The sequence below is a fragment of the Nuphar pumila genome, chromosome 7, assembly GCF_984573655.1.
Source record: "Nuphar pumila chromosome 7, dmNupPumi1.hap1.1, whole genome shotgun sequence".
NCBI classification, from domain to species: Eukaryota; Viridiplantae; Streptophyta; class Magnoliopsida; order Nymphaeales; family Nymphaeaceae; genus Nuphar; species Nuphar pumila.
In genome coordinates this window covers 12,257,215-12,279,502 of record NC_143255.1, presented here as the reverse complement: position 1 = coordinate 12,279,502, position 22,288 = coordinate 12,257,215, and the positions used below count along the sequence as shown (strand labels likewise).

The following is a 22,288-nucleotide window of genomic DNA, read 5'->3' as shown; positions in this document are numbered from 1 at the left end:
TTATTTTCATTTGAATGAATATTTTAAACCCGATAATGTTGCTACATGCAAACATACCAGGTTATCAACTCGAGTATATCATATCATGCTCAAAAGTTAAGGGTTGATCCCTTTTAGCCAATTGTCTCCTCAGAAAAGTTTTTTTTTTTATGATTAAGTTCTTTGCTGAAGCGGTTAATCTCTGGGTGGAGTCACGGACACTGGAGCCCACAAATGAAAGTCACCTGCACACCCAGTGGGAGTTGAACCTGGAAAGAAGGGGTCAGCACTTCTCCTCAAGCCCGCTACCACTTAGGAGTATAGCAGGTTATCAACTCAAGTATATCATATCATACTCAAAAGTTAAGGGTTGATCCCTGTAAATCAACTGTGCCCTCAGTTAGAAGAGCTGTAATGGTGTTTTTACCACCAAGTTCCTTATCAAAGTCTGTAATCTCTGAGTAGGGTCAGCGGCACCCAAGCCCTTACAGAGCCCACCAGTAAAAGTCACCTGCACACCCAGTGGGAGTTGAACCTGGAAAGAAGGGGTTCAGCACCTCCTCAAGCCGGCTACCACTTGGGAGTATAGCGGGTTATCAACTCGAATATATCATATCATACTCAAAAGTTAAGGGTTGATCCCTGTAAATAAACTGTGCCGTTAATTAGAAGAGTTGTAATGGTTTTTTTACGACGAAGTTCCTTACCAAAGTGTGTAATCTCCGAGTGGGGTCACCGACACCCAAGCCCTTACAGAGCCCACCAGTGAAAGGCACTTGCACACCTCCTCGTGCTCGCTACCGCTAGGAAGTGTAGTGGTATTTGCAAAAAAAAAAAAAAAAAATCATTGAATAAGAAAATGATCCTTAAATAATGAAAATTTCTGGACTGTTGTGAGTTTTTCAGTAGAAGATGCTGCAATGCTATATGAACTTACATTTCAGGGTGTTTTTATTTTTTTTTATTTTTTGAAATCTGACAATATGGATGTTTTTTATACGCTTGATTTTATGGAAATCAACCCTTAAATGGTTCAATTATGATGCATTAGTAAGTTCTTCTAGGCTTAAAAATCAACAGCTCAAAAATTTCTTAAATATTCAAGCCTCTAAAATCATGCTCTTTTGTCAAAAAAACACAATTCAAGTGTATTCATAGCAAACAGATCATGTTGTACACATCTATGAAGTCGGATTTGTGAAAAGGTGCCAAAAATGTCTAGTTTGTATAGGAGGTGTTTGATTGCGCAGTCAACAGCGTCCATGAGTCACTTTGTCCGCACTCCACATGCCTGATGCAAACAGTGGGCACGTGGGATGCCTGAGACATGGTGTCCTATGTATTCAGCAGGACATCTTTTAGGTGTCCCGTAGTGTTCTGCCCCTTTCCTTGGAGCAATGATATCCAAAACACCTGGGGCAAAAACCAAAAAATAAAAAATAAATAAATCGAAGGCGTACCCTTACTCGGCTTGTTCAGGACAGCTCTGTACCCGGCCAGCAGTATCCAGACAAGAAAAGAAATGGAAACAAATCAAAAGTTTCTGTCCTTCCAAATCTGAACACTTGGGAGCATTTGTTGTAACCCCACTCATGAGAAGCTACTTTCCCATGAAAGGGACACCAAGAAGGGAAAGTGCTTCCCCATGGAGGGAAGTGTGAACCCTTTTTGAAAAGAAATATGCTTTTTTTCTATCTAATATGTGAGCCTATAGAGATGTTTGTTTTACCCTTCTTAGGAAAGAGACTTTCTTTCCTATGAAAGAGGGTTTCTTTCATAGGAAAGCGCATGGAACAAGTGCCCCCATAGAAGAAGAAGTTTCCTAGCTCTAGTATATTTGCAGTCCAGAGCAAGCCAACTCTAGGAATGCAAATTAGTTGGAGTTCCGCCCCTGGTCCATATCAGATCCGACTGATATTGTCTGTGGGTACTGTATGACAAATTTGGGTAAGATTTTGAACTGTGATAGGTTCTACTTGGATCCAAGTTGGAATTGGGTAAATAAATGGATCGATTCTGATTCAGAATTGGGTTCACCTAAACCCGTTTTGCCTTTTTCACATGAAAACTAATACATTTTGATCATTTTCAACATACTAGTACCGGGGGATTCAGATCATATCAATATCCGGAATTTCAATGTGAGATCCGAGCAAGGTTTAGATCGAAAACTGGATCTGCCAACGTTCATTCAATCATATCATTTGACCTATGATCTTCTGTCTGTCAGACCCAGGACTTCTGGGTTCCACATGACTTGGTCCATATAAGTCTAAACCTTATAGGTTCAATCTAACGAACACACATAACTTGGGTCAAGTCAATGATGGAATTGGATGGTCTGGACCAACGTGTTGAAAATTGTACCATTGCTTTACCTCTAAGTTAGCCAGTTAAAATGGGTAGATCGACCTTCTATGTGGGCATATCTATACCAGAACATTTAAACATCTAAATTGGATCCAGGTCAGTGTTGGTTCTAAACATATCCATTCTACTTTATAAAAACAAGAGGGTTTACTTATTTACCCTGGATCTAGTATGATAAGGTGCGGGTCTGAAGCTGAGCATGAGATCTGAGTCAAAAAATGGATATGGAATGATGTTTGAAGTATTGAGCCGAGCATCACCAGATCCGTAACCAACCTAAAATTCATGTCTAAAGTGCGAATATAGAACAATCATGCAAAGACGGACGTGATCCCAATACAACATTTTGATTTTGGATATGGATCACTAAAGATCTGAATGGGTATTTGGATCGGATTTGGATTTACACATTCAATTCATTCTTAGCCTTGGATTGGAGTCGGATCAGTACTTTGTGGTGGGCTGATGTTTGGATAAGTATCTAATCCGCCCGCTTGCATGATTCACATACAACAACTTTAATTTCAACGTTCGATCTTTTACTGAGATCCAGCATCACCAAATATATTCCAGATCCGGATTCCGTCTTAGATCAAGGGACTCTGATCCAGATCGACTGCATGAAATTTTGATTTGGATCGGATCAGGCAAGATCCGGTCAGTGTCCTATCAGTTTGCAGCCTTACAGACAGACACCTGACACCACTTAACGCAAGTAAACAGCAAATTAAATGAGAAACAAAAAAGACCGCCAGTAGTTATTATCTTTGAGAGAGAGAGATTTATCCATGTCCTCGTATACCATAAGAGTTAGTTAAGCTCCACTAACCACCACTCCTGAGATTACGCTCAACCCATTAAGAAAGCACAGCTTAGCCCCCCTTCCCTCTATAATCCCTTAGATTTGTCTAATCTATCTCTAAATTCTAGGTTGGATTCTCCAAGAAGAACAGGACCCACCTTCACTTCCTCCTCTCATGCTTTCCTTGCAGAATCTCCAACTACTTTGGTTTCAGTTATTTCTTTTTCTGCTTGTTTAGATTCTGACTCTGACTTGAAGTTCAACCACTGCAAGATTGCACTCAAAACGGTAACGAACGATCCATTTTCTTTTCTTCTAGCAGTTTATATTGTGATCTATGTGGTAGTTAATCTTATGAAAAACATATAGTTTCTCTCCTCTCTCATACCTACAGTTTCTTTAATGATTCTCTCTCTTGTGTATGTGCATGTGTATTTATTATGTGCATGCGTGCACGCTCAATATTTTTATGGCATCGATACATTTCAAATTATTGAAAAATAAACCGAAAAATCTGTACTGAACGCATACAAGAGCCAAAATGACAAACAAATGCGTCATTCCACCTGTTTCAGAAAATTTCCGGCTAAAAACTCAATCAAAACCAGATATTTCAGAAAAATATTAATCAACCTCCCAGTTTATTAAATAGCCAACGAACTAAAAAAAAAATTCTCAGCCTCTTTCCTTTTCATGCATAACACTAGCAGTCATATGTTATTCAGATTTGGCATTTTTCTATTTCCCAGGTTGTATCAGCAGTCATGACACTCAGACTCTGCTCTAGTTATGGTCCATTTCAATTTCTGAATCCTATGCTTTCTCCCTTTCACCAAAGTGAGCCATACTTACCAGAAAACCCATTGGGTTGTTGGAATGACTGTAATCCTTTATACCCCATCGATTCCAATTCATTCTCCAATGACCCAGATCAATATATATATCAAGAAAACAGCACCCATTTCTCCCCTTACTTCCCTGGACTCCCCTACATGTCGGCGCCGGAAATCTTTCCAGCCGAAGAAGAGCCGATTGGCTGCTGTTATCATGAAGGGCATCAAATGAAACGTTTGAGGACCTCAAATGAATTCTTTCCCGCTGATGACATGCAAACCGTACTGTTTAATGTTAATGAGGACCCCTATGGGGACTACTTGGTGTTGCCCGATTTGTTGCCTCCATTGCCAAGCCCGAACATGGTTTCCTCCTATCTGAATGCGCAAAATCCAGAGGCAGAGGCAGTGGCACTATCACCACAGAGCATTGCAGCTAGACAGAGGAGGAAGCGGATCAGTGAGAAGACTCAGGAGCTTGGGAGGCTCATTCCTGGAGGTGCAAAGATGAACACTGCTGAGATGTTTGGTGCTGCTGCCAAGTATGTGAAGTTTCTGCAGGCCCAAGTGGGAATTCTGGAGTTTCTCAAGTATTCTATACCTGCCCAAGAAGAGGTAATTAACTCTTATTGATACTGCTCTCTCTCTCTCTCTCTCAACCTTTATAGTAGGCATGTTTAGTATAGAAGCTTTTACAAGTAAAACTTTTATCTTGTTTTATATAGGAAAAGGCAGGGTTCTCAACAAATGTGCAATTCCATGGTCTTCTGTCATCTCCAACAATGCAAGAGAAACTATATGAAGAAGAAAAGTGTATCTTGCCAATGGAGTTGGTAAAATCGCTTGCAGAAAACCTGGACATGCAGATGTGCACGTCAATCTCTAATGACCTGAAGAGAATGATACAAGAATTGGGAGATTGATCCAATTGTTCCATGTGATTGTACATATGCAGGTATGCATTCGTAATCTTGCAATATTAGTTTCTACACTAGCAACAGTAGTTATAATATTCCATCCTTCTTGTTATTGATCCGTTCCACGAGGTCCTATTGTCTATACTTTAGGTAGTATTGTAACTTTACAGTAAAGTCTTTCTGAATAGTTTTTTTTTAGAAAATTTTGATGCCACAGTCTGCTGAGATATGTAGCTGTGCATAGAGAAAGTAAGCATCATGTTGGTGGTGGTGTTACTGTAATAAACGCCTAACATAGCATAGTTTCATAGTCAGCATTGATAAATGCTGAATGGTATTTTGGAATAGGGTTAATATTTGGTGCTATTGAAGGCACGGAACTATTGAGTACAAATAACTTGCTTTTCATATTTTTTAGATTTTCTTTTTTTGTAGGTCGGACATTATAGACGTGATCTACACGGTTTGTTTAGTAGAAAATGAGTTTTGAATCATGTGATTGTGACATGTAAGCAGATTCTTTTAATGCTTCAAAAAATCAACGGCTTACAATGCACTAAGATTTCATGACACAAAAAATCACATTTTTAAATGAAATAACACGATCCAAGGTTTGATCCTTAGCAAACAATCCATTCTGAATACATCCATGTCGTCAGCTTTGTTGCATAAAAGAGTTAATTTTCAGTTTTCAGTCACTTGAGATAATGGCAAAAGTTAATACTCTAACCGCAATTTTTCCGTTATGCAGATGCTCAGGTGTAAATACCTGTATTTACTGCGATGGTGTCAGCATATAGTTGTTGTATTTACTGCAATGACGTCAGCAAAGAACTGCAATTAACTCTCATGACATCGGATGCTATGCATGCATGGATGTCAAGATGGAAACGCATGGTCTATGTTTCTTGATTTTTAGTTTTTTTTTAATGACATCAGCTGCTGTAAACTCATGTTAACTGCACCCTTTAATATAAATACGTTTAGTTTACCATCTCCTTATTCCATTATTATTTTTTTCTTTTTTTTTTGGGATAATTGAGAAAAACTACCTCCCTCACTTAAGAGACCATTGATGTAAAACAGTTCCAAGATCCCTTGCCCACCACCAATTACATCTAGCTATAGGGATGCAAACAGTTCAGATTTCGGATCAGAAAATACATTAGAGAGTCAGATCCGGAACAACCAAAATTTGCAAAAGCCCCCATCTTGAATCTGAATCGTTTGCAACCCTACATCTAGCTTCGGCCTTGCAGCAAGGGATGCACAACTGTGGGTTTTGAACTCGTGAAATCCCTTCATCTTAATGATGTTCACAAGTTGCCCCTACTAGATGACCGGAGCCGGGCCACTTATATTAGCTATTTGGTCATATCTGTAAAAAATATAGATATGTAGCTGGGTTTGGTAAGGTTGTGCCCATTATCCATCAGGTCTCGTAGTGAATCTCCTAATGGTTCATGTAGGTCGGATGGGTCTTAATGGATCCAAGTGAAAGATTTGTTGTAAAGGCCCCTACACAGCACACGTATAGGGTAGTGATTAGGGTTGTCAATGGGTCAGATCCAGTTTGGACCCAGGTGAGTCCAAAACCAGATGTCTTTGAGGTGCTGGTACCCGGGAGTTGGGTCCTATCAAGTCCACTATTAGAAAATCCATACCCGGGTCCAATAAGGATTACATGAACCGGTAAAATAATATTTTTATCTTTTTTATATTAAAAAATCACAGGTCTTAACTGGATCTCGATCGAGTCGGACCCAGGTCTGGTATGAAATTTCACAAACCATATCTGGCTCCATATACATATTAATCAGACCGTTTGGGTTCGACCCAGTTTCTAATGTGACCGTTTTTATCACCAAACCCTGACCCTATAGAGTGTGGTACGGGTCAGGTCTGGATCAAACCTGACCCATTGACAGCCCCAGTATGCTGGTAGTGATCATAAAGGCCAATGCACAAAGACCATATCTTATATACGGCTAGAAACAAGGTGAGCCGCTCATGGCTCGGCTCATGTTCAGCTCGTAGAGAAGTCGTTTAGACTTGTGAATAGGCTTGACAAGCTGAACACGAACAACAAATGTTCGACTCGACTCGAGTTGTATAGGCTCGTTAACTAGTAATAAATATTTTTACATATATTTTATATGAGTGTAGATGTTTGAAGTATTTTGGCTTTCAAGTAATAAGTTTTGGAGAAAAAATGTTATATTTTGCTAATGAGCCAGCTGCTTGAGCTTGGCTCATTCAACTTGGGATTACCATGATTTTGAGCTCGGCTCGGCTTGCCTCACCACAAGAACGAGCATTGGAATCAACTATCTTAAGTAATGCACACAATTTTGCTTTAGGCCCACTGAATCAAATAAGTCAGCCTAGTAGCCATTGGGCTGACCTGAGTCCATTCCATTATTAAACGGGCAGGGACTTCTTGCAGATATCTAACAGATCAGGTCCTAAAACCCTGACCTAAACCCAGCCCAAGGCGGGTCAGGTCATTTTGGCCTACCAGATCCCCCAATTGGTTGCCCATCCTTAGGTCAGGTTTCAAGCTGCACATACAGCACAAACCCAACTCATCCTGGATTGAGTACTCATAAACCCACTGACTGCCTGGCCCGATGTCCATAACTAGAGGGGTCTGACTGGTTTGAGCCAAAATCCAAACCCTGTCCGGTAAAGCTAGGGATACTATGTTCTTGGATTAGATCTCTGATGAATCCAGTTTAATTGGGCTTGATTGACTCAACTAATCTTTCATTAGAAAATCAACCAGATGCTGTCAAGTTTTCAATACAAACAGGAAAATCTCGGATTACTGTCAATGGCTCTGATTGGATGGAATATCCAACTGAACCGCATCTTTTTAATTGGAGTTCATAAAGATATCCAGATCCAATTATTAACCAGATCAGTGTTAAATTTTCATGGCATTGCATCCAAATATGAGTCTAAATCTCGTAAACACTATAGCCATTCAGCTGTAAAACTATCACCAATTAAGAAAATTAGCCAACCAGATTCGGGTTTGGACCATTTTGACAAAGAATTTTATCATTTGAATCCGAATTGGTGTCTGATTAGGCTTAGATCATATTATGTCAGTTTCTGTAATTCCTACAATTGACCTGAATTTGATCTGTTTGCATCCCTAGATAAATTTTTATCTAGGCTCAAATTTGCCACATATGGATCCAGTCTAATTTGGTACTCTTGTGGTAGTTAAGTACAAGTTTGCATGTAGTGGGGTCCACGTGCACCCATGCACATAGGGACACGTGGACGGGCGGGGAACTTCTGAAACTCTTGTCTAGGCCCCATCCCACTACCTTTAGGCCTGTACCCATCAAGACTAGGGTCACATGACTCTATTGTTGCAGACAAAATGGTTCATTGAGCCATGAAGGAGGAACATGCAATATTTTTAAGTGAATGATTGGATGAGACAACAAATAACAGTTGTAGGGATGGCAGTGGACCCGGGAAAAACCGGGCTCCGCCCTGCTTCATCCCGTTTGGACCTTTGCCCTGATTAGAAATCCATTCGCTATCGCGTTTGGACCAAGTTGTTTGAACAAATCTGACCCCATAGATGGATTCAGCATGGTTGATTTAATAATAATCTAATATCATACTTTTTCTATGAAAAAATATGATTTTTTAAATCACAAAATTTTGTTTGTTCTCAACCATTGATTTTTGAATCGCCAAAAAAACCTGCAAACAAGTTGTATTCCGAAAATTCAAAGTGTTGATCTTCACTAAACAACGAGGGGGGCTCCGTGTGGTTGGTAGGAGCTGTCAGTGCACGTCTTCCTGTGGTGGGACGTTGCAGGTTCAAAACCCCAATGGTAAGCAGAATAATAACTGGTGGGAGTCTGCTTAACCCCGGCTTGCCTTTCAAAAGAAAAGTGTAGATATTCACTAAGCATTTTGTATGCTGCATATGCAAAGCCGCTGACAGCCACCCATCTCAACATTTCTTGAGATGGAGATCATGCCCATCTCGAGAAATGCGAAGGGTGGTTGTGTGGACGATGCATGATGCAGTGCTGCTGCATTTTATGCGAACAAATGAACGATATAGATCGCATTTGTGGAGTCGGAGCTGATTAAAACAACTTACATTAATGAAATCCCAAAGAGGGGTACTAAGATGAGGATGACTTGGGGGATGAGTGGTACAGTTCTCATACGCGTGCAATGAAGGGAAAAATATGCACTATAATATGGTGGGAAATGTATAAATCATATTATTCGTGCCCGGACTAATAAACGTGACTAGCTCGACAAGCTGGGTTGGGAACGTGCGTGTTGATTGGGATAGCCATCTTGTGATTTTAAGGGTCATTTTCTTAGGCTTTCTTTAGTTTGAGTGAATGTATTTGAGACGTGCTTAATCAAGAAAAGAATTCTTTGTTTGGAAGTTACCATGAAACACTCTTCAAATTTGTCATTCCTATGTATACACATTGGTTATCCTAACGCATGTATTGGTAGCTTAGTTTGCTAGACCTTTCTTGATGACAAGTTTTCTTCTAAAACGGCTAATTTTCAAGTGGAGACATAGGGATGCACAATGAACCGAGCTGGCTCGGGCTCGCCCGCTTTGTAAAATGAGCCGAGCTTGAACCTTGGCTGAAGCTTGAACGAGCTATCGAGCCGAGTATAAGTTTGCATGTAGTGGGGTCCACGTGCACCCATGCACATAGGGACACGTGGACGGGCGGGGAACTTCTGAAACTCTTGTTCAGGGGAACTTCCGGGGCAGGAGAGGACAAGACACTCTGGACACTTTTGAGAAAAAAAAACAAAGTGTTGTCTGCCGTCCTTGTCTAGAGCTGTCTGTGGATAGGACAGGGTGTCCTTGTTCAGGTCTGTCTGCGAATCAAACACCCCTTAAAATCCCCTAGATTTCCCCGATCCACACTTACACAGGATGGAACCAAGTCAGGTTTGGAACTATAAGACCCAAACTTGTAATTAGTCTAATGCCCTACTAATCTGCGTCTGAGCCTCTTGATATGCGTCTCAACTTGCTTTTCAAGCAAGGTCTTCTACTGTTTAAGGGTCTTAAATACTTTATTTTTGTTCCTCAGAAAGTGAACCCAAACTTTCTTAGAAGAGTTATATATCAATAAGAGTAAGCAAATAATGAGCACCACCTTTGGAAGTAACTTATGTGGGTCCCCAAAGGTCCGAATGAATACAATGCAAAGTGCCCTTTGTACTGCGAGTTGCAGTCTAAAACTAACCCTTTTCTACTTTCCAAACATATAATGTTTGCAAAACTCCAACTTATACACTGGCTACACAAAAGAACTCTCTTGCTCAAAATAGCCAAATAACTTGATAATATCAAAATTTAATAAAACTGATGAAGTGAATGCTGCAAAACCTGTCACTATGGAACCTTACAATACATACAAACTTTCAAGCTTTATGTCTTTCATCACAATAACAACACCTTTACTAATTTACATAACTCTACCTTCAGTTGAGTACTTGCACTTATTTGTATCAAGATCGCTTAAAGAGAGAAGATTCTCCTTAATTTTGAGACATCTAACATTAATTAGAGTTTTAACCACACCATCATGTATCTTAATTCAAATTGATTCCTTACCAACAACTTTACATGATGAATTGTTGCCCATTATCACAAATCCACAATCAACAGATTTATATGTGGAGAATCAATCCCTATTGGAATGCATGTGGAATGAGCAACCAGAAGAAAGAATTCACTCATTCTTAGGTTTAATTTTATCTTCAATCACTAAGATGATGCCAATCTCATCATCTGATTGTGCAATACTAGTTTCTACATTGATGTCATTCTTTTTCTGAACTTCACTATCATCGTTCTGTTGCTTATTTTCAACTTAAAGCATTCTGACTTGATGTGCCCCTCGTGACAATAGTTAAAAGTCAAGTTCTTATATTTTGATTTAGATCTTGACATGTTTGCTACTGTTGACATCTTTCTCCTTAGTCCTTCCTGTAACAATTAAGTCTACTGAATGATCTTTACTTTCATTAGTAAACTCTATCAATTTTCTCTTTTCTCATAAGATTGGTCTTAATTTCATCGATTGTGAGGAATTCCCTTTCATAAATCATAGTATCTCAAAATTCTTATATGAGGGTGACAAAGAACACAATAACAATAACAATAACAAAAGGGCTTGATCATCATCATCTTGGCTCTTAACATATATATGTTTTAGCTCTATGATACCTTCAAACATGTGATGTGTTTACAATCGTTGCTTTAAGACCAACCAATTTATGTGGCATTTCATCAAATACAACTCCAACTCTGCTAACTTCTTCCAAAGATCAATAGTCATCTTTTTCCAAAAGAACCTCTTGGAGAAAATCATTCGTCCAATAGAGCTAAATAGCGGTTAGGGCTTTGTCATCCAATTCGCTTCAGTTATCATCGCTCATGGTAGGACTCTTCTTCACCTTTTCGAACAACGTATTCTTCAATCAATTCTGAGTCAAAACAAAAAGTATTTAGAACTTCTAGTTTGCTCTGTAAATCACAATGAAAAGCAAAGCAAAGCATAAGATAAAGAGAAGGAAAAAAGAAGAGAAGATACAAGATTTACGTGGTTCAACAAATGCCAGAAAATATGAAGGCAAGGTACAAAACTCTAAAAACCTTAATCTCCAATACACTAAAACTTTCTCATCGCAATTCTAGCTAGTACAAAAGGAAAAAATTAAAAAAATTGAACAAGTTCATACCGTGGGGTTTTCGCATCACACCCTCGGAGGGGTTTGTGTCTTGGGCCTAATTGCCTGATCTCTCAGCTACCACCATAAATCTTCATTGAAAATCATCATTATTTAGTCACCAAAAATATTTTGAATCGAGTCATGGATTGGAGCTGGTCTAAAATTTAAGATATACCTGAGCTAATACTCCTGGTACGTGTATGTGAGAGACCGACTCATTGGTTTACCACTAATATACCCAAGCTAATACTCTTGATACGTGTGAGAGGATTAAAAGATCCAAATATTGAGACTTAGATTGGTTTTTGAAAAATCACACCCAAGAAAGCTGAGGGATCAAAATAAAAGTCCTAAGCAGTGATATTAAAAGATGAGAATGAACAATCATGATATAAATATTTATTTCCACCCAAGTTTTTGTACCAACACTGGTTGGAGGTTGAAGATTATAGACCCAGATCTAGTGACATGCAAAACTCCAAGGAGGAGTTATAAGTTCAAAATTCATGAAATTAAAAATTATTCTAGGTAAGGAAACTAACCTAGGGTTTCCACAAAAAACCTATATGGTAAAACAAAATGGTCAGGATCTCAAGACTCCAAAATAAGCCAAAAGGTTTTAAATGGATTAGGCTTAAGGAGAATCCAAATCCAAACTAAGCATTATATTCAAAATTCTAAAGTTTGAGGAGAGAGAAAGAGCTTAAACAAAGATAATCCAAGAACCTCAAGAAACCAAGTAGAGACATGTCCCATCATGATCGCCAAAAATTTGTGGACAACCGAGATGGGTGGAAGAACTCTAAAAAGGAGAAGATCCCCGGTCCACTTTTATTTTTTTGGTTTGTGTTTTGAAAGATTCTTTTGAATATGAGCTTTAACTTGCCTTTATTTTAAAAAGTCATGGGTTCCCATATATACTAGCTTGGGTCATTCCCACACTGACGAGGGATAACTCCAGCAAGACTTGGGCTTTATATCTGGTTTGTATCTTCTTTGTGTGGCACATACTTCGAACTTTGAGTACCTGGGTCTCATAAGGCCGGTGCGAGATACACCACCATGGCTCAAAATGGGAAACTACAAAAGAGTGCAAACAATTATAGATCTAGGGTGAAAAAATATCAAGTGAAACCTAAAAATCAAGAACTTGGATAGATTTTTGTTTTAAACAAGTATTTGATAAAAGCCTTGAGGGTTTTTAGAAAATCCTAAGACGGCTTAGATTCTTAAGAAACTTTGAGTTTTAGAACAAAAGAAAAAGAAAAATGTTAGAAAATGGCTAGAGATGCCCAAGTGCCAAAAAAAACTAAAGTAGGAACTTGAAAGATCCTAAGTGGAAAATGTGGGGTAATGCAAAAGCTAAGTTAAGCACTTAAAAGAACCCAAGGACCTAGACAAACTTGAAATCACAACTTTATAAATTCAAAGATTTAGAAAAGCCTCACGAGGACCACAAAATCATAGGGAAAATAGAAAAGGATCTCAAAATCCTTGAAACTGGAACTTTGAAAATCTTAATCTAGAGTTTTAGAAAAAACATGGAGAACGTTTGTGAAAATTTGGGGGAAATCCTATAAACAGTTGGAAAATCATAGGATTATTTTTTTTTGTCACCAAGATTAGGTAAAATGCTCAAAATAAAGTTAAAATGCTAGCAAACAAGAACTTACAAAATATATGATAATATAAAAAAGAATATGATGCCAAGAAAATGAAAGAAAATAACTTACCGTGGGCTTACACACCACCACCACAAGGAGGTCAGCCCTATTTATAGAGAGCAAAGGGGCAGCAATGCCCCTATTAGTACGATACTGCAGCGGCGTACTGTACAGTGGCGGTGCAGTATCAGCTGGGACTGGTGGAGTATTCACTTGAATAATGCAGCAGTCCCGAGGCGCTGCAATGTTTTTTTGCTTTTGTTGCTGCAACATGGTGCAGTAACGATGTGAAACTGCACCGCTATGGTGCAGCAAGATGGTTGTTGCTATGCCACAGCGCAGCAACGAACTCAGTTGCTGTGCCATGGTGCAGCAACATAGTTGCTGCTGTGCCATCTGGTGCACTAAGAAGCTGCCATGCAATAAAATTATATATATATATGTATATACATATACACGAAAATAGGTGTGTGCTAAACCCATTTGGTGCTAAACCGCTTGCTAAATGGGTTTTTCAGCTTCTCCGGTGCCTTTTTACAAGGTTTCAGTCCTATAAATGTGTTGGGCATGGTCAATTTACTAAGAATCCACACTTGGATCATGTGTTTTCATTGAAGAAAATGATTTTTGGAGCCTCCAAAATTTATATAGATTTTGGACAGTTGATTTTTCGAACTTTATAAAAACTCACCCATGTGTTGGAATAAATGGCTTCAAGAGCTGATCCCTATAAAATCAAGTACATAGATCACATCTTTACAGTCAAAATTTAAAAATAAATTAAAAGGAGCATAGAAAACCATTTAGCATACGATTTAGCACCAAATGGGTTTAGCACCGCAAATTGAACCAAAGAAAAAGAGGGGCTTAACCATCACCTATGTAACATAATAGGCTTTGGACTTGGATTGGGACCTTAACGTACATATAAAGCTTACAAATATCCTAATATTTTGAAGAAATCATGACTCCAAGGACGATATAATACTGAACCACCCATTTCAAAATATCACCTATATGAAAAACTCATGATTTTATATGATATGAACACAACAAACACAATTGTATAGTAAAATTATATAATTTTGTTATTAGTCAATATATTTGTTTTAAATATTTCAAGAAGAGTGAGTTTTTTTCTTTTGAAATAAGTCAGAAGATTTTTCTTTCCTGAGGTTTTGCCAAGAACATGCATGATTTATGGCATTAGTGTAAAGTGACCAATTTGGATTCGGATATTTGATGTTTAGGGGTTTCTAGTGGATCAAATTTCAAAACCGATATCAAGGCTGACCACCTACATCACAAAGATTCGTGGACACGAGGACATGGGATGCAGGTCTGACTTGCAGGTTCAAAAATTTTCTTAAAATTGTAACATGAGACATGAAATTTATTAATTTTGTTATCAATAAAAAGCTATTTTTTAATATTTGAAATTTAAAAAGTTTTTTTGGAAATATTATTAAAATTAATAAAAATTATTAAAATTTTAAAGTAATAACTGTACAAATCTATGTCCAGACCAGCGTGTCCCTGCCTGTCATCAGGGACCTACGGCCAAAATGGCGTACCCAGTGGGCATAGCGCAATTGAGCCAACCTTACCGCGCGCCAACCTTGATATCCATGTCACATGGACACGCTGTTTCGGGTACCGTGTCTAGGGAGACACCACGACGCGCTTACTTGCCGTTGACATGCTATGACATATTTTTTAATATTTTTTGGGTTTTGTTCTTAATAAATATATTTCCTATTATAACTATTAAGGATTATATTTTATTTATCAAGCATTTACAGAAATGCATGTTCTTGTGCCCTATTTTTTATAAAAATCACGTTTCATGACACAAATCCGTAGGATATCTGTTTCTGTAAGACTGTATCCATATAATATGTATTTTTCTTTTTAAGAAAATTCCATTTCAGGGCTCACCTTTTGCTCCTAATTCCAAAAAAGTGGGCCCACAGTTCTGAATTTTCTGATATGTGACCTTGTTGTTTCGGAAACTGCCAAATAGAGACCTACCCTTATCATTGACCATTAATTCTGGTTAGATCTCAGTTAAAATGAGTCAAATGATAATAAATCCCTCATAAGATTAAAATACATGTCCTTTTCTTTTTTATGAGAGTGAATAAGCATTTTTAAATTTCAAAGAGCAATATAAAAAAACTCAAAAGAATCACATGGCCCAAGATGGCGGAGGTTAACCTTAGGTCTCATATTAGCAGGTTTCCAGAAAAATAGAGGCCTGTATCAGGAAATTCAGAATCATGAGTCTTTTTTTATGAATTATGGAAAAAAAATCTGTCCCCAAATGGAATTTCACCTTTCCTTTATAAGATTAGTTGGACCCTTTATGCACTATATCAGAGCTAGGATAAGTTGACATGGTTTGGTTTGATGTTGGCACCAATTTATAAGTCATTAAGAAACAAATTAGCAAATATAAATTATGCTATCTGAAAAATATCACGAGAAGATGATGATGTTTTGTACTTGATGATAAAATCAAATTCAGAAAGTAATGTGTCCAATTTCCAAAAATACAATTGAAAAGGAAGAAACCCAGCTGCCCAAGTTTTTTATTTTTATGTTTTTATCTTTTACTGTTCTTTTCCAAGTTTTATGTGATTTTCATGAACCAATGTAACTCTAATAGTATCTTACTGCTCAGCCAAGAGGGTATAAACAACCATTTTCAGATGCTGTCCCTCTCCTAAAAGAGGTTCTTAAGCGTTGCCACCTGTCCTTCATATTAAATAAAAAAAGTTCTCTTTTTCATTAATTTTATTCTTTTCTATTTACCAACAATAAAAATTGATAAAATCTATTCTAAAGGTGTAATCCATAAGGGGCCGAAAAAAAGGAGTGTCTCATGACACCCAAATCAAAGAATAGATTAATGGAGTACAAATCTTTTTAGCTATCTTAATCTATATCCAACCTTTTTAGCTTAAATAGCATATCATCAATCATCAATATGGACAAAAAATAAGAAGACATCACACATAAATTCAAAAAACAAAGGTGTTAAAGGAAAAAAATCATGACCCATGTTGCTAAATCCATGTTCACGTTAAACCTTTAAATCTGACATGCATCAAGCCCTTTTCACCTATATATTGATGATAAATTCCAAAGAAACCAGATAATAAACAAAACAAAATATTGTTAATCTTAGGATCGTGAGAAGATATACCAGCAAATTGTTATTATAACAGACAACAATTACTTCAAAAAAAAAGAAGATTGAAGAAATGGACAGTAGGAAAACAGACCAAGAAGTCGGACAAATGCATAAAAAATAAGGCTGATCCTCCTCCACAGGATGAGTGGAAACAGGTAAAGATGCATCGCGGCAATAAACAGGCAGGTTCTCCCAATGTAAATTTGTAATTAAGCTTTTCTAATAAACAAGTAGGGTCTGCCTAACCCCAGCTTTCTATGTCGAAAAAAAAAACATGAAAAAGTTATAAAAGAGGAAAAAAAAAAGAACCACCTAAAGCCAAGAAACATTGGCTGGACAATTTCAAGATCAACAAGGAGTTGGGTGAAGATGTAAAGGGGAGTGTATGTGTATGTGTGTGGGTGCACACACACTGAGGGAGCAACAGATCATAGATTAAGAAAGAATGAAGGATCCCTCATAGATAGCTGGTTCAGTATCAGATTATCCTTGTTGCATTTCTGATGATTCAACTGATCTGATTTGGCAGGGCACCCTCATACTGCTATGTTCTTTCTCCTTCTCCAGCTATGGATGTTTGGCACTCATGGAAAAGCTGGCTGTGAAGCTACTGGTATGGACTCTTGGTGAGATCACATGTATTTTTTTATGCAAGAGCGACACTACCCGGCTAGGGTCCATCTAGATCTATTTTGATTATGAGTTCTTTTTATAATTATTTAGTTTGAATATTATTTGAGGATCTTATTTCATATCAGATATTTCTCAGATCCATATTGGTTCTTGAGTCATATTTGGATCATAGTTTATGATTGAATCTATCTTACATTCATATTAGGATCGAGGTTCTTAAGATTGACTTATTGTTTGCTATATATACTCATTGTAGAGAGATAGAGAGGGAGCTTGATGAATGAATTATTAGCGATTTTAGTTATTTTTCATTAATTTTCTTCTTGATTAGTTTGTAGTTGTGCTAGGGTACTGATTTATGCGAGGTTCGAGAGAGATTCTCATGATCACTACATCTGTTTTGCTTGGGAGAGTGATTTTTCAGTTGTCTTCCCATCTGTTAACCTGGTGTACTTATTGCCATAGAGAAAAAAAAAAACACAAGTGTACATGGTGCTAAAGGATTTGCAAAAGCCAGGTCGACTACTTGGCTCACTCAGGCAGGTTTACATGGTACACGTTTTTTATAAATGCAAGATTCATTGAGGTATTAATCCTCCACGCGTTTACACCAGAAAAAAGAAATGTTTAGTTACGAGCTTGATACGTGTAGGACTCCCAAAATGTCATGAATAACTGGCTAAGTGGCTATGATGAAAAATGAGTTATCCCATGTCAGTAACCAATAAGAAAAATGAAAAATCTTACTTCACAACCAATAAAAGCCAAGGAAACTTTAATTTTTGGCCCCGTATATAAAGAAGTCCTACTTTTTCATTATTTTTATTCTTTCTATTCAACACCAAGAGTTTTATGATAAAATCCAGAAAAACTAAAAATTCTGAAAGTCTCACAAGAAATTCAAGGCCAATACAATGTCATTTGCATTGCTATTGCAATAATAAGAGATATAGAGTTGTTGGGCAGAGAGAAGATCATCCGCGATTACATTGCACACTTTGAGTGCGCTGTTGCACTTGACTGCCTTCATCTTTGAAATATAGCTTATCAGTTGTGGGCTCAACAGAAGATAGAGGGCAGATCAGCTACAGTTGTCGTTGGGTATACCTGAAATACAGCAGTGGCATATGTGAATGAAATATGGAGCAGATCAGGTACAGTGGTCGTTGGGTATACCAGAAATGAAGCAGTGGCACATGTGAATGAAGTATGGAGCCAAGATCAATGGGGCTCTACATTGTTGGTAGGAGCTGTCAGTGCACGTCTGCTTGTGCTGGGACTTTGCAGGTTCAAACCCCAGTGGTAAGTTTAATAACTGGGGGATCTGCCTAACCCCAACTTGCCTTTCAAAAAAAAAAAAAATGGAGCTAAGAGTTATGTTTTTTCTTTTTTTAGGCTAAGGGAAGACCCCAGGTCTGCGATTAGTAAAACCATGCAACCTTGGGAAAGGGACCCTTTCTTTAGGTTCTCAATTTGTGACGTCCTGTCAACTTGGTGTCCTTCTCAAGTCTTAGCCTCTACTAGATGAGCGGAAACCTTGAGGGCTAAAACACACGAAGGTTGATTATAGCAATCTTGTAAATTTTACAGTTGCAAAAGAATCGTTCAAACTTCAAAAATATGGTTCTAAGAAAAAACAAAACAAAAGAATTTGCTTTATGTTGTGGTGTGGGGGTGGTGAGGGGACCCCAACGGCTCTCCCACGAGTCGGTGCAACCGTTGGATCTCCAAAAGTCCAAACAGAGCAAAGATAAAAACAATAATAACCGTTACTGGCCGTTCGTCTTAACGGCTACTTCTACAAAAGAAACGAAGGGTGAGCAGCCAATGTAGACAGAGCAAATCCAGGGGCTAGAGAGAGAGAGGTACTAATAATTTTCATTTTCTGAAGACTCTCTAGTTCTGCAACACCCTTGAATCAGAGATAGTCAACAACCTTTTGGTAGTTTCATCTTGTTGGGGAATTCTATCTGAAAGAGCTTTGATATACACAGGCTCAGGGGTCCCAAGATGACAGCCGCCGAAGAGGTAAACCTAGCCGAAACCAAGGTGGAAGAGGTCGCTGCCGAGAAGGAAGTCGAATCCGCCCAAGTTTCCGAAGAGACCATCCGATCAATCCATGAATATCCCTCACCAATCGACAATTTTGCAGACGAAAGTCCTAAAGAAGAAAAGGCAGAGGAGGAGCAGGACACCGCCGTTGATAAGAAATTGAGCTGTCCTTCATTCAGGGAAGAGAGCAATTTACTTGCCGATCTTTCTGAGCCCGAGAAGAAGGCATTGAATGAGCTGAAGTCCAAACTGGAAGAAGCAATTTTCGGGAATGAGCTCATATCGGATCCACCGCAGAAAGCCAATGCCGAGGAAGGAAAGAAAGAGACAGCCCAAGATGCAAAAGAGGGAGAGACAGAGGCTGGTAGTGAGAAAAGAGATGAAAATGAGAACGCCCAAGTGATTGATGAGGATATCTCTTTGTGGGGTGTGCCTCTATTGCCCAGCAAGAATCTTGATAGTACTAATGTGGTGCTGTTGAAGTTCCTCAGAGCAAGAGATTTCAAGGTGAACGAAGCTTTCGAGATGCTGAAGAACACGATTCGATGGAGGAAAGAGTCGAAGATCGATTCGATTACGGAGGAGAAGCTGGGTTCTGGTCTTGATGGAGCTGCTTATATGGATAGTGTTGATAGGGAAGGCCACCCTATTTGTTACAATGTCTATGGAGTCTTTGAGGACAATGATCTGTACCAGAAGACATTCGGAACCGAGAAGAAATGCGAGGAGTTCTTCAGGTGGAGGCTGCAAGTGATGGAGAAGGGAATAAAGCAGCTGGATTTTGAACCAGGAAGCATTTCTTCAATTCTTCAGATCATTGATCTCAAGAACGCACCTGGGCCTTCCAGGAAGGAGATGAGGAATGCTATGAGGAAAGCTGTGAATTTGCTTCAGGACAATTACCCTGAACTCGTTTCTAGAAATGTAAGAATTTCTCTGTTATTCTTACAGTTTCATGAAGACCATCTTCAAAAAAATAAAAAAGAAAATCTATTATTGAAAACCATTAGTTTTCTTTAGCCTTCACTTGTTTTTTCCTACATTTCTTTATTCAACTCCACTTTATGTATTCCATCTTTTTTCATAATTTTGTTTATTGAAGATCAAGCCTCCTTCCATCACATAATTTTCTTTCCAGATTATAGTTCTCTGATGAGGTTTCATGATTTTCTCTTATAAATGATTCATCTAGTGTAGCAGAGTTATTTTTTTGCAAAATTCTTCTTTAAATTGCTTTTTCAGATTTTTGACGTCAACTGGTTTTCATGGTTGCGATTGCAGATATTTATCAATGTTCCATTTTGGTACTATGCTTTCAAGTTGACTCCATTCTTGACACAGAGAACCAAAAGCAAACTTGCTTTTGCTCGGCCTGCCAGGGTTACTGAAACCCTGCTCAAGTAAGTTGTATGCCATCCTTGTTCAGCAATTCTGCTTTTTCATATGTAAATCCTGCAGTCACCTGAAACCAGCTTTTCTTGACAGATATATTCCTGCTGAAAATATACCAACCAAATATGGTGGCCTAAAACGCGAAGTCGATCTAGTGTTCTCTCCAGCAGAAGGAGGTGTTTCAGACATTATCATCAAATCTGGATCCACTGAATCTGTGGAAATTCCGGCCCCAGAGGTATAGCTTTTGGACAATAATCCCTGCAATATTCCTTCTCTGCGTCGGCGGCAAAATAAAAATAGCACCAACTACAAAATCAAAACCATTAAAGAATGCTACCCAACAAATATCAAATGCAAACTTGATAGTTGATGATACTATTTAAAAATTGGCATAGCATGGAAGCCAAAAGTTAAAAGGTGAAATTGGGTAAATGGCCTGTATTTGGTGGAATCCCAAGTGTCATTGAGGCTCTGTTTGGGAGCATTGAATGGAAGGTGTATTGTGGTTTCCACCATTACTCATGCTCCACTGGAATGGATTTTGCAGCCCCAACACCACATTTCAACACTATTCACAAGTGGATGTTTTTGGCAACTCGATCCTCAACACCACACTTTCGCAAAACCATATTTTGGCAACACATATCTCAATGCAAGGCTCTCAAACCCATGCCTAAGGCTCACATTGAAATAATTAAAATACATGAACAAAGTGGAATCATGATGAACTCGAGTAATTCATTTTTTTTTTCTGATCAGATGATTCATGGTTTCATTCTTTAGAACTTATGGTTTCATATATGGTGCCTTATTCTTTCAAGAACTTGTGGCTTCTGTATGAATATAACAGGTTGGTGCCATTATAATTTGGGATCTAACTGTATTGGGCTGGGAGGTGAACTACAAGGAGGAGTTTGATCCTCTTGATGAGGGATCCTACAGCATCATAATTCAAAAGTCCAAGAAGATAACATCTCAAGAGGAACCAATTCGCAACTCCTTCAGAATCACCGAGCCTGGCATGGTAGTCCTGTCTATTGAGAACAACTCCTTCAGGAAAAGAAGGGCTCTTTACCGATCTAAAGTGCTGAGCAGAAGTTCTTGAAACTAGAATGAAAGCAACACAGCCAAAATAAAAAAGACAGCCTTGGAGACTTTTTGTTATTTTTTTTCCCTATAGAAGGAGAGAGTGATATACAGAGAGAGGTTATTCTTTTAGGTAAGTGAAACTGAGATATGTTTATTCATTCTTTAGCAGGGCAGGTTATGTCCCTCTGAATGTTTTAACCTGATTGAAGTATATGTTCATTCATTTGTTTTTGTATATGTTCATTTTATGTTTCATCTAATATATAATTCACATATTATTGCTAATGGAGCTTTATTTTTGAGTTAGTCAATGATTTCTTCCTTGAAAGTCTCATAAGTTCATAGTTCCACTAGAGTTTGTATCAGGGTTATCGGAAGCACTATAGTGCATGTGGCGCTTCCGAAACGAGCTAAGAAGCACCAAAAAAATTGAGAAGTGCGCTTTTCTTTTTTCCTTTTTTTTGTGTTTTTATTTTTCTTTCTTTTTCGCTTTCCCTCCCTTCTTAAGTCGCTTCTGGTTCACTTCCCTCTCGCTTCCGGTTCACTTCCTAAGTCGCTTCCAAGACAATTCTTGGTTTACTTTTAAGTCATCCTGCAGGCTT

At 38.3% G+C, this 22,288-nt stretch overlaps 1 protein-coding gene across 1 annotated transcript; it reads left to right on the top strand.

Moving 5' to 3' along the window:
* Window positions 1-4,143: 4,143 nt before the first annotated feature.
* LOC149831166 (patellin-4-like) lies at window positions 4,144-21,702 on the top strand. Its single transcript, XM_090012951.1, has 8 exons — window positions 4,144-4,599; window positions 4,710-4,852; window positions 13,602-13,720; window positions 17,047-17,143; window positions 19,145-20,126; window positions 20,484-20,602; window positions 20,688-20,832; window positions 21,448-21,702. Exons 1-8 carry the CDS (start codon window positions 4,144-4,146, stop codon window positions 21,700-21,702), a joined length of 2,316 nt encoding a protein of 771 aa, XP_089869077.1.
* The last annotated feature ends 586 nt before the right edge of the window (window positions 21,703-22,288 follow it).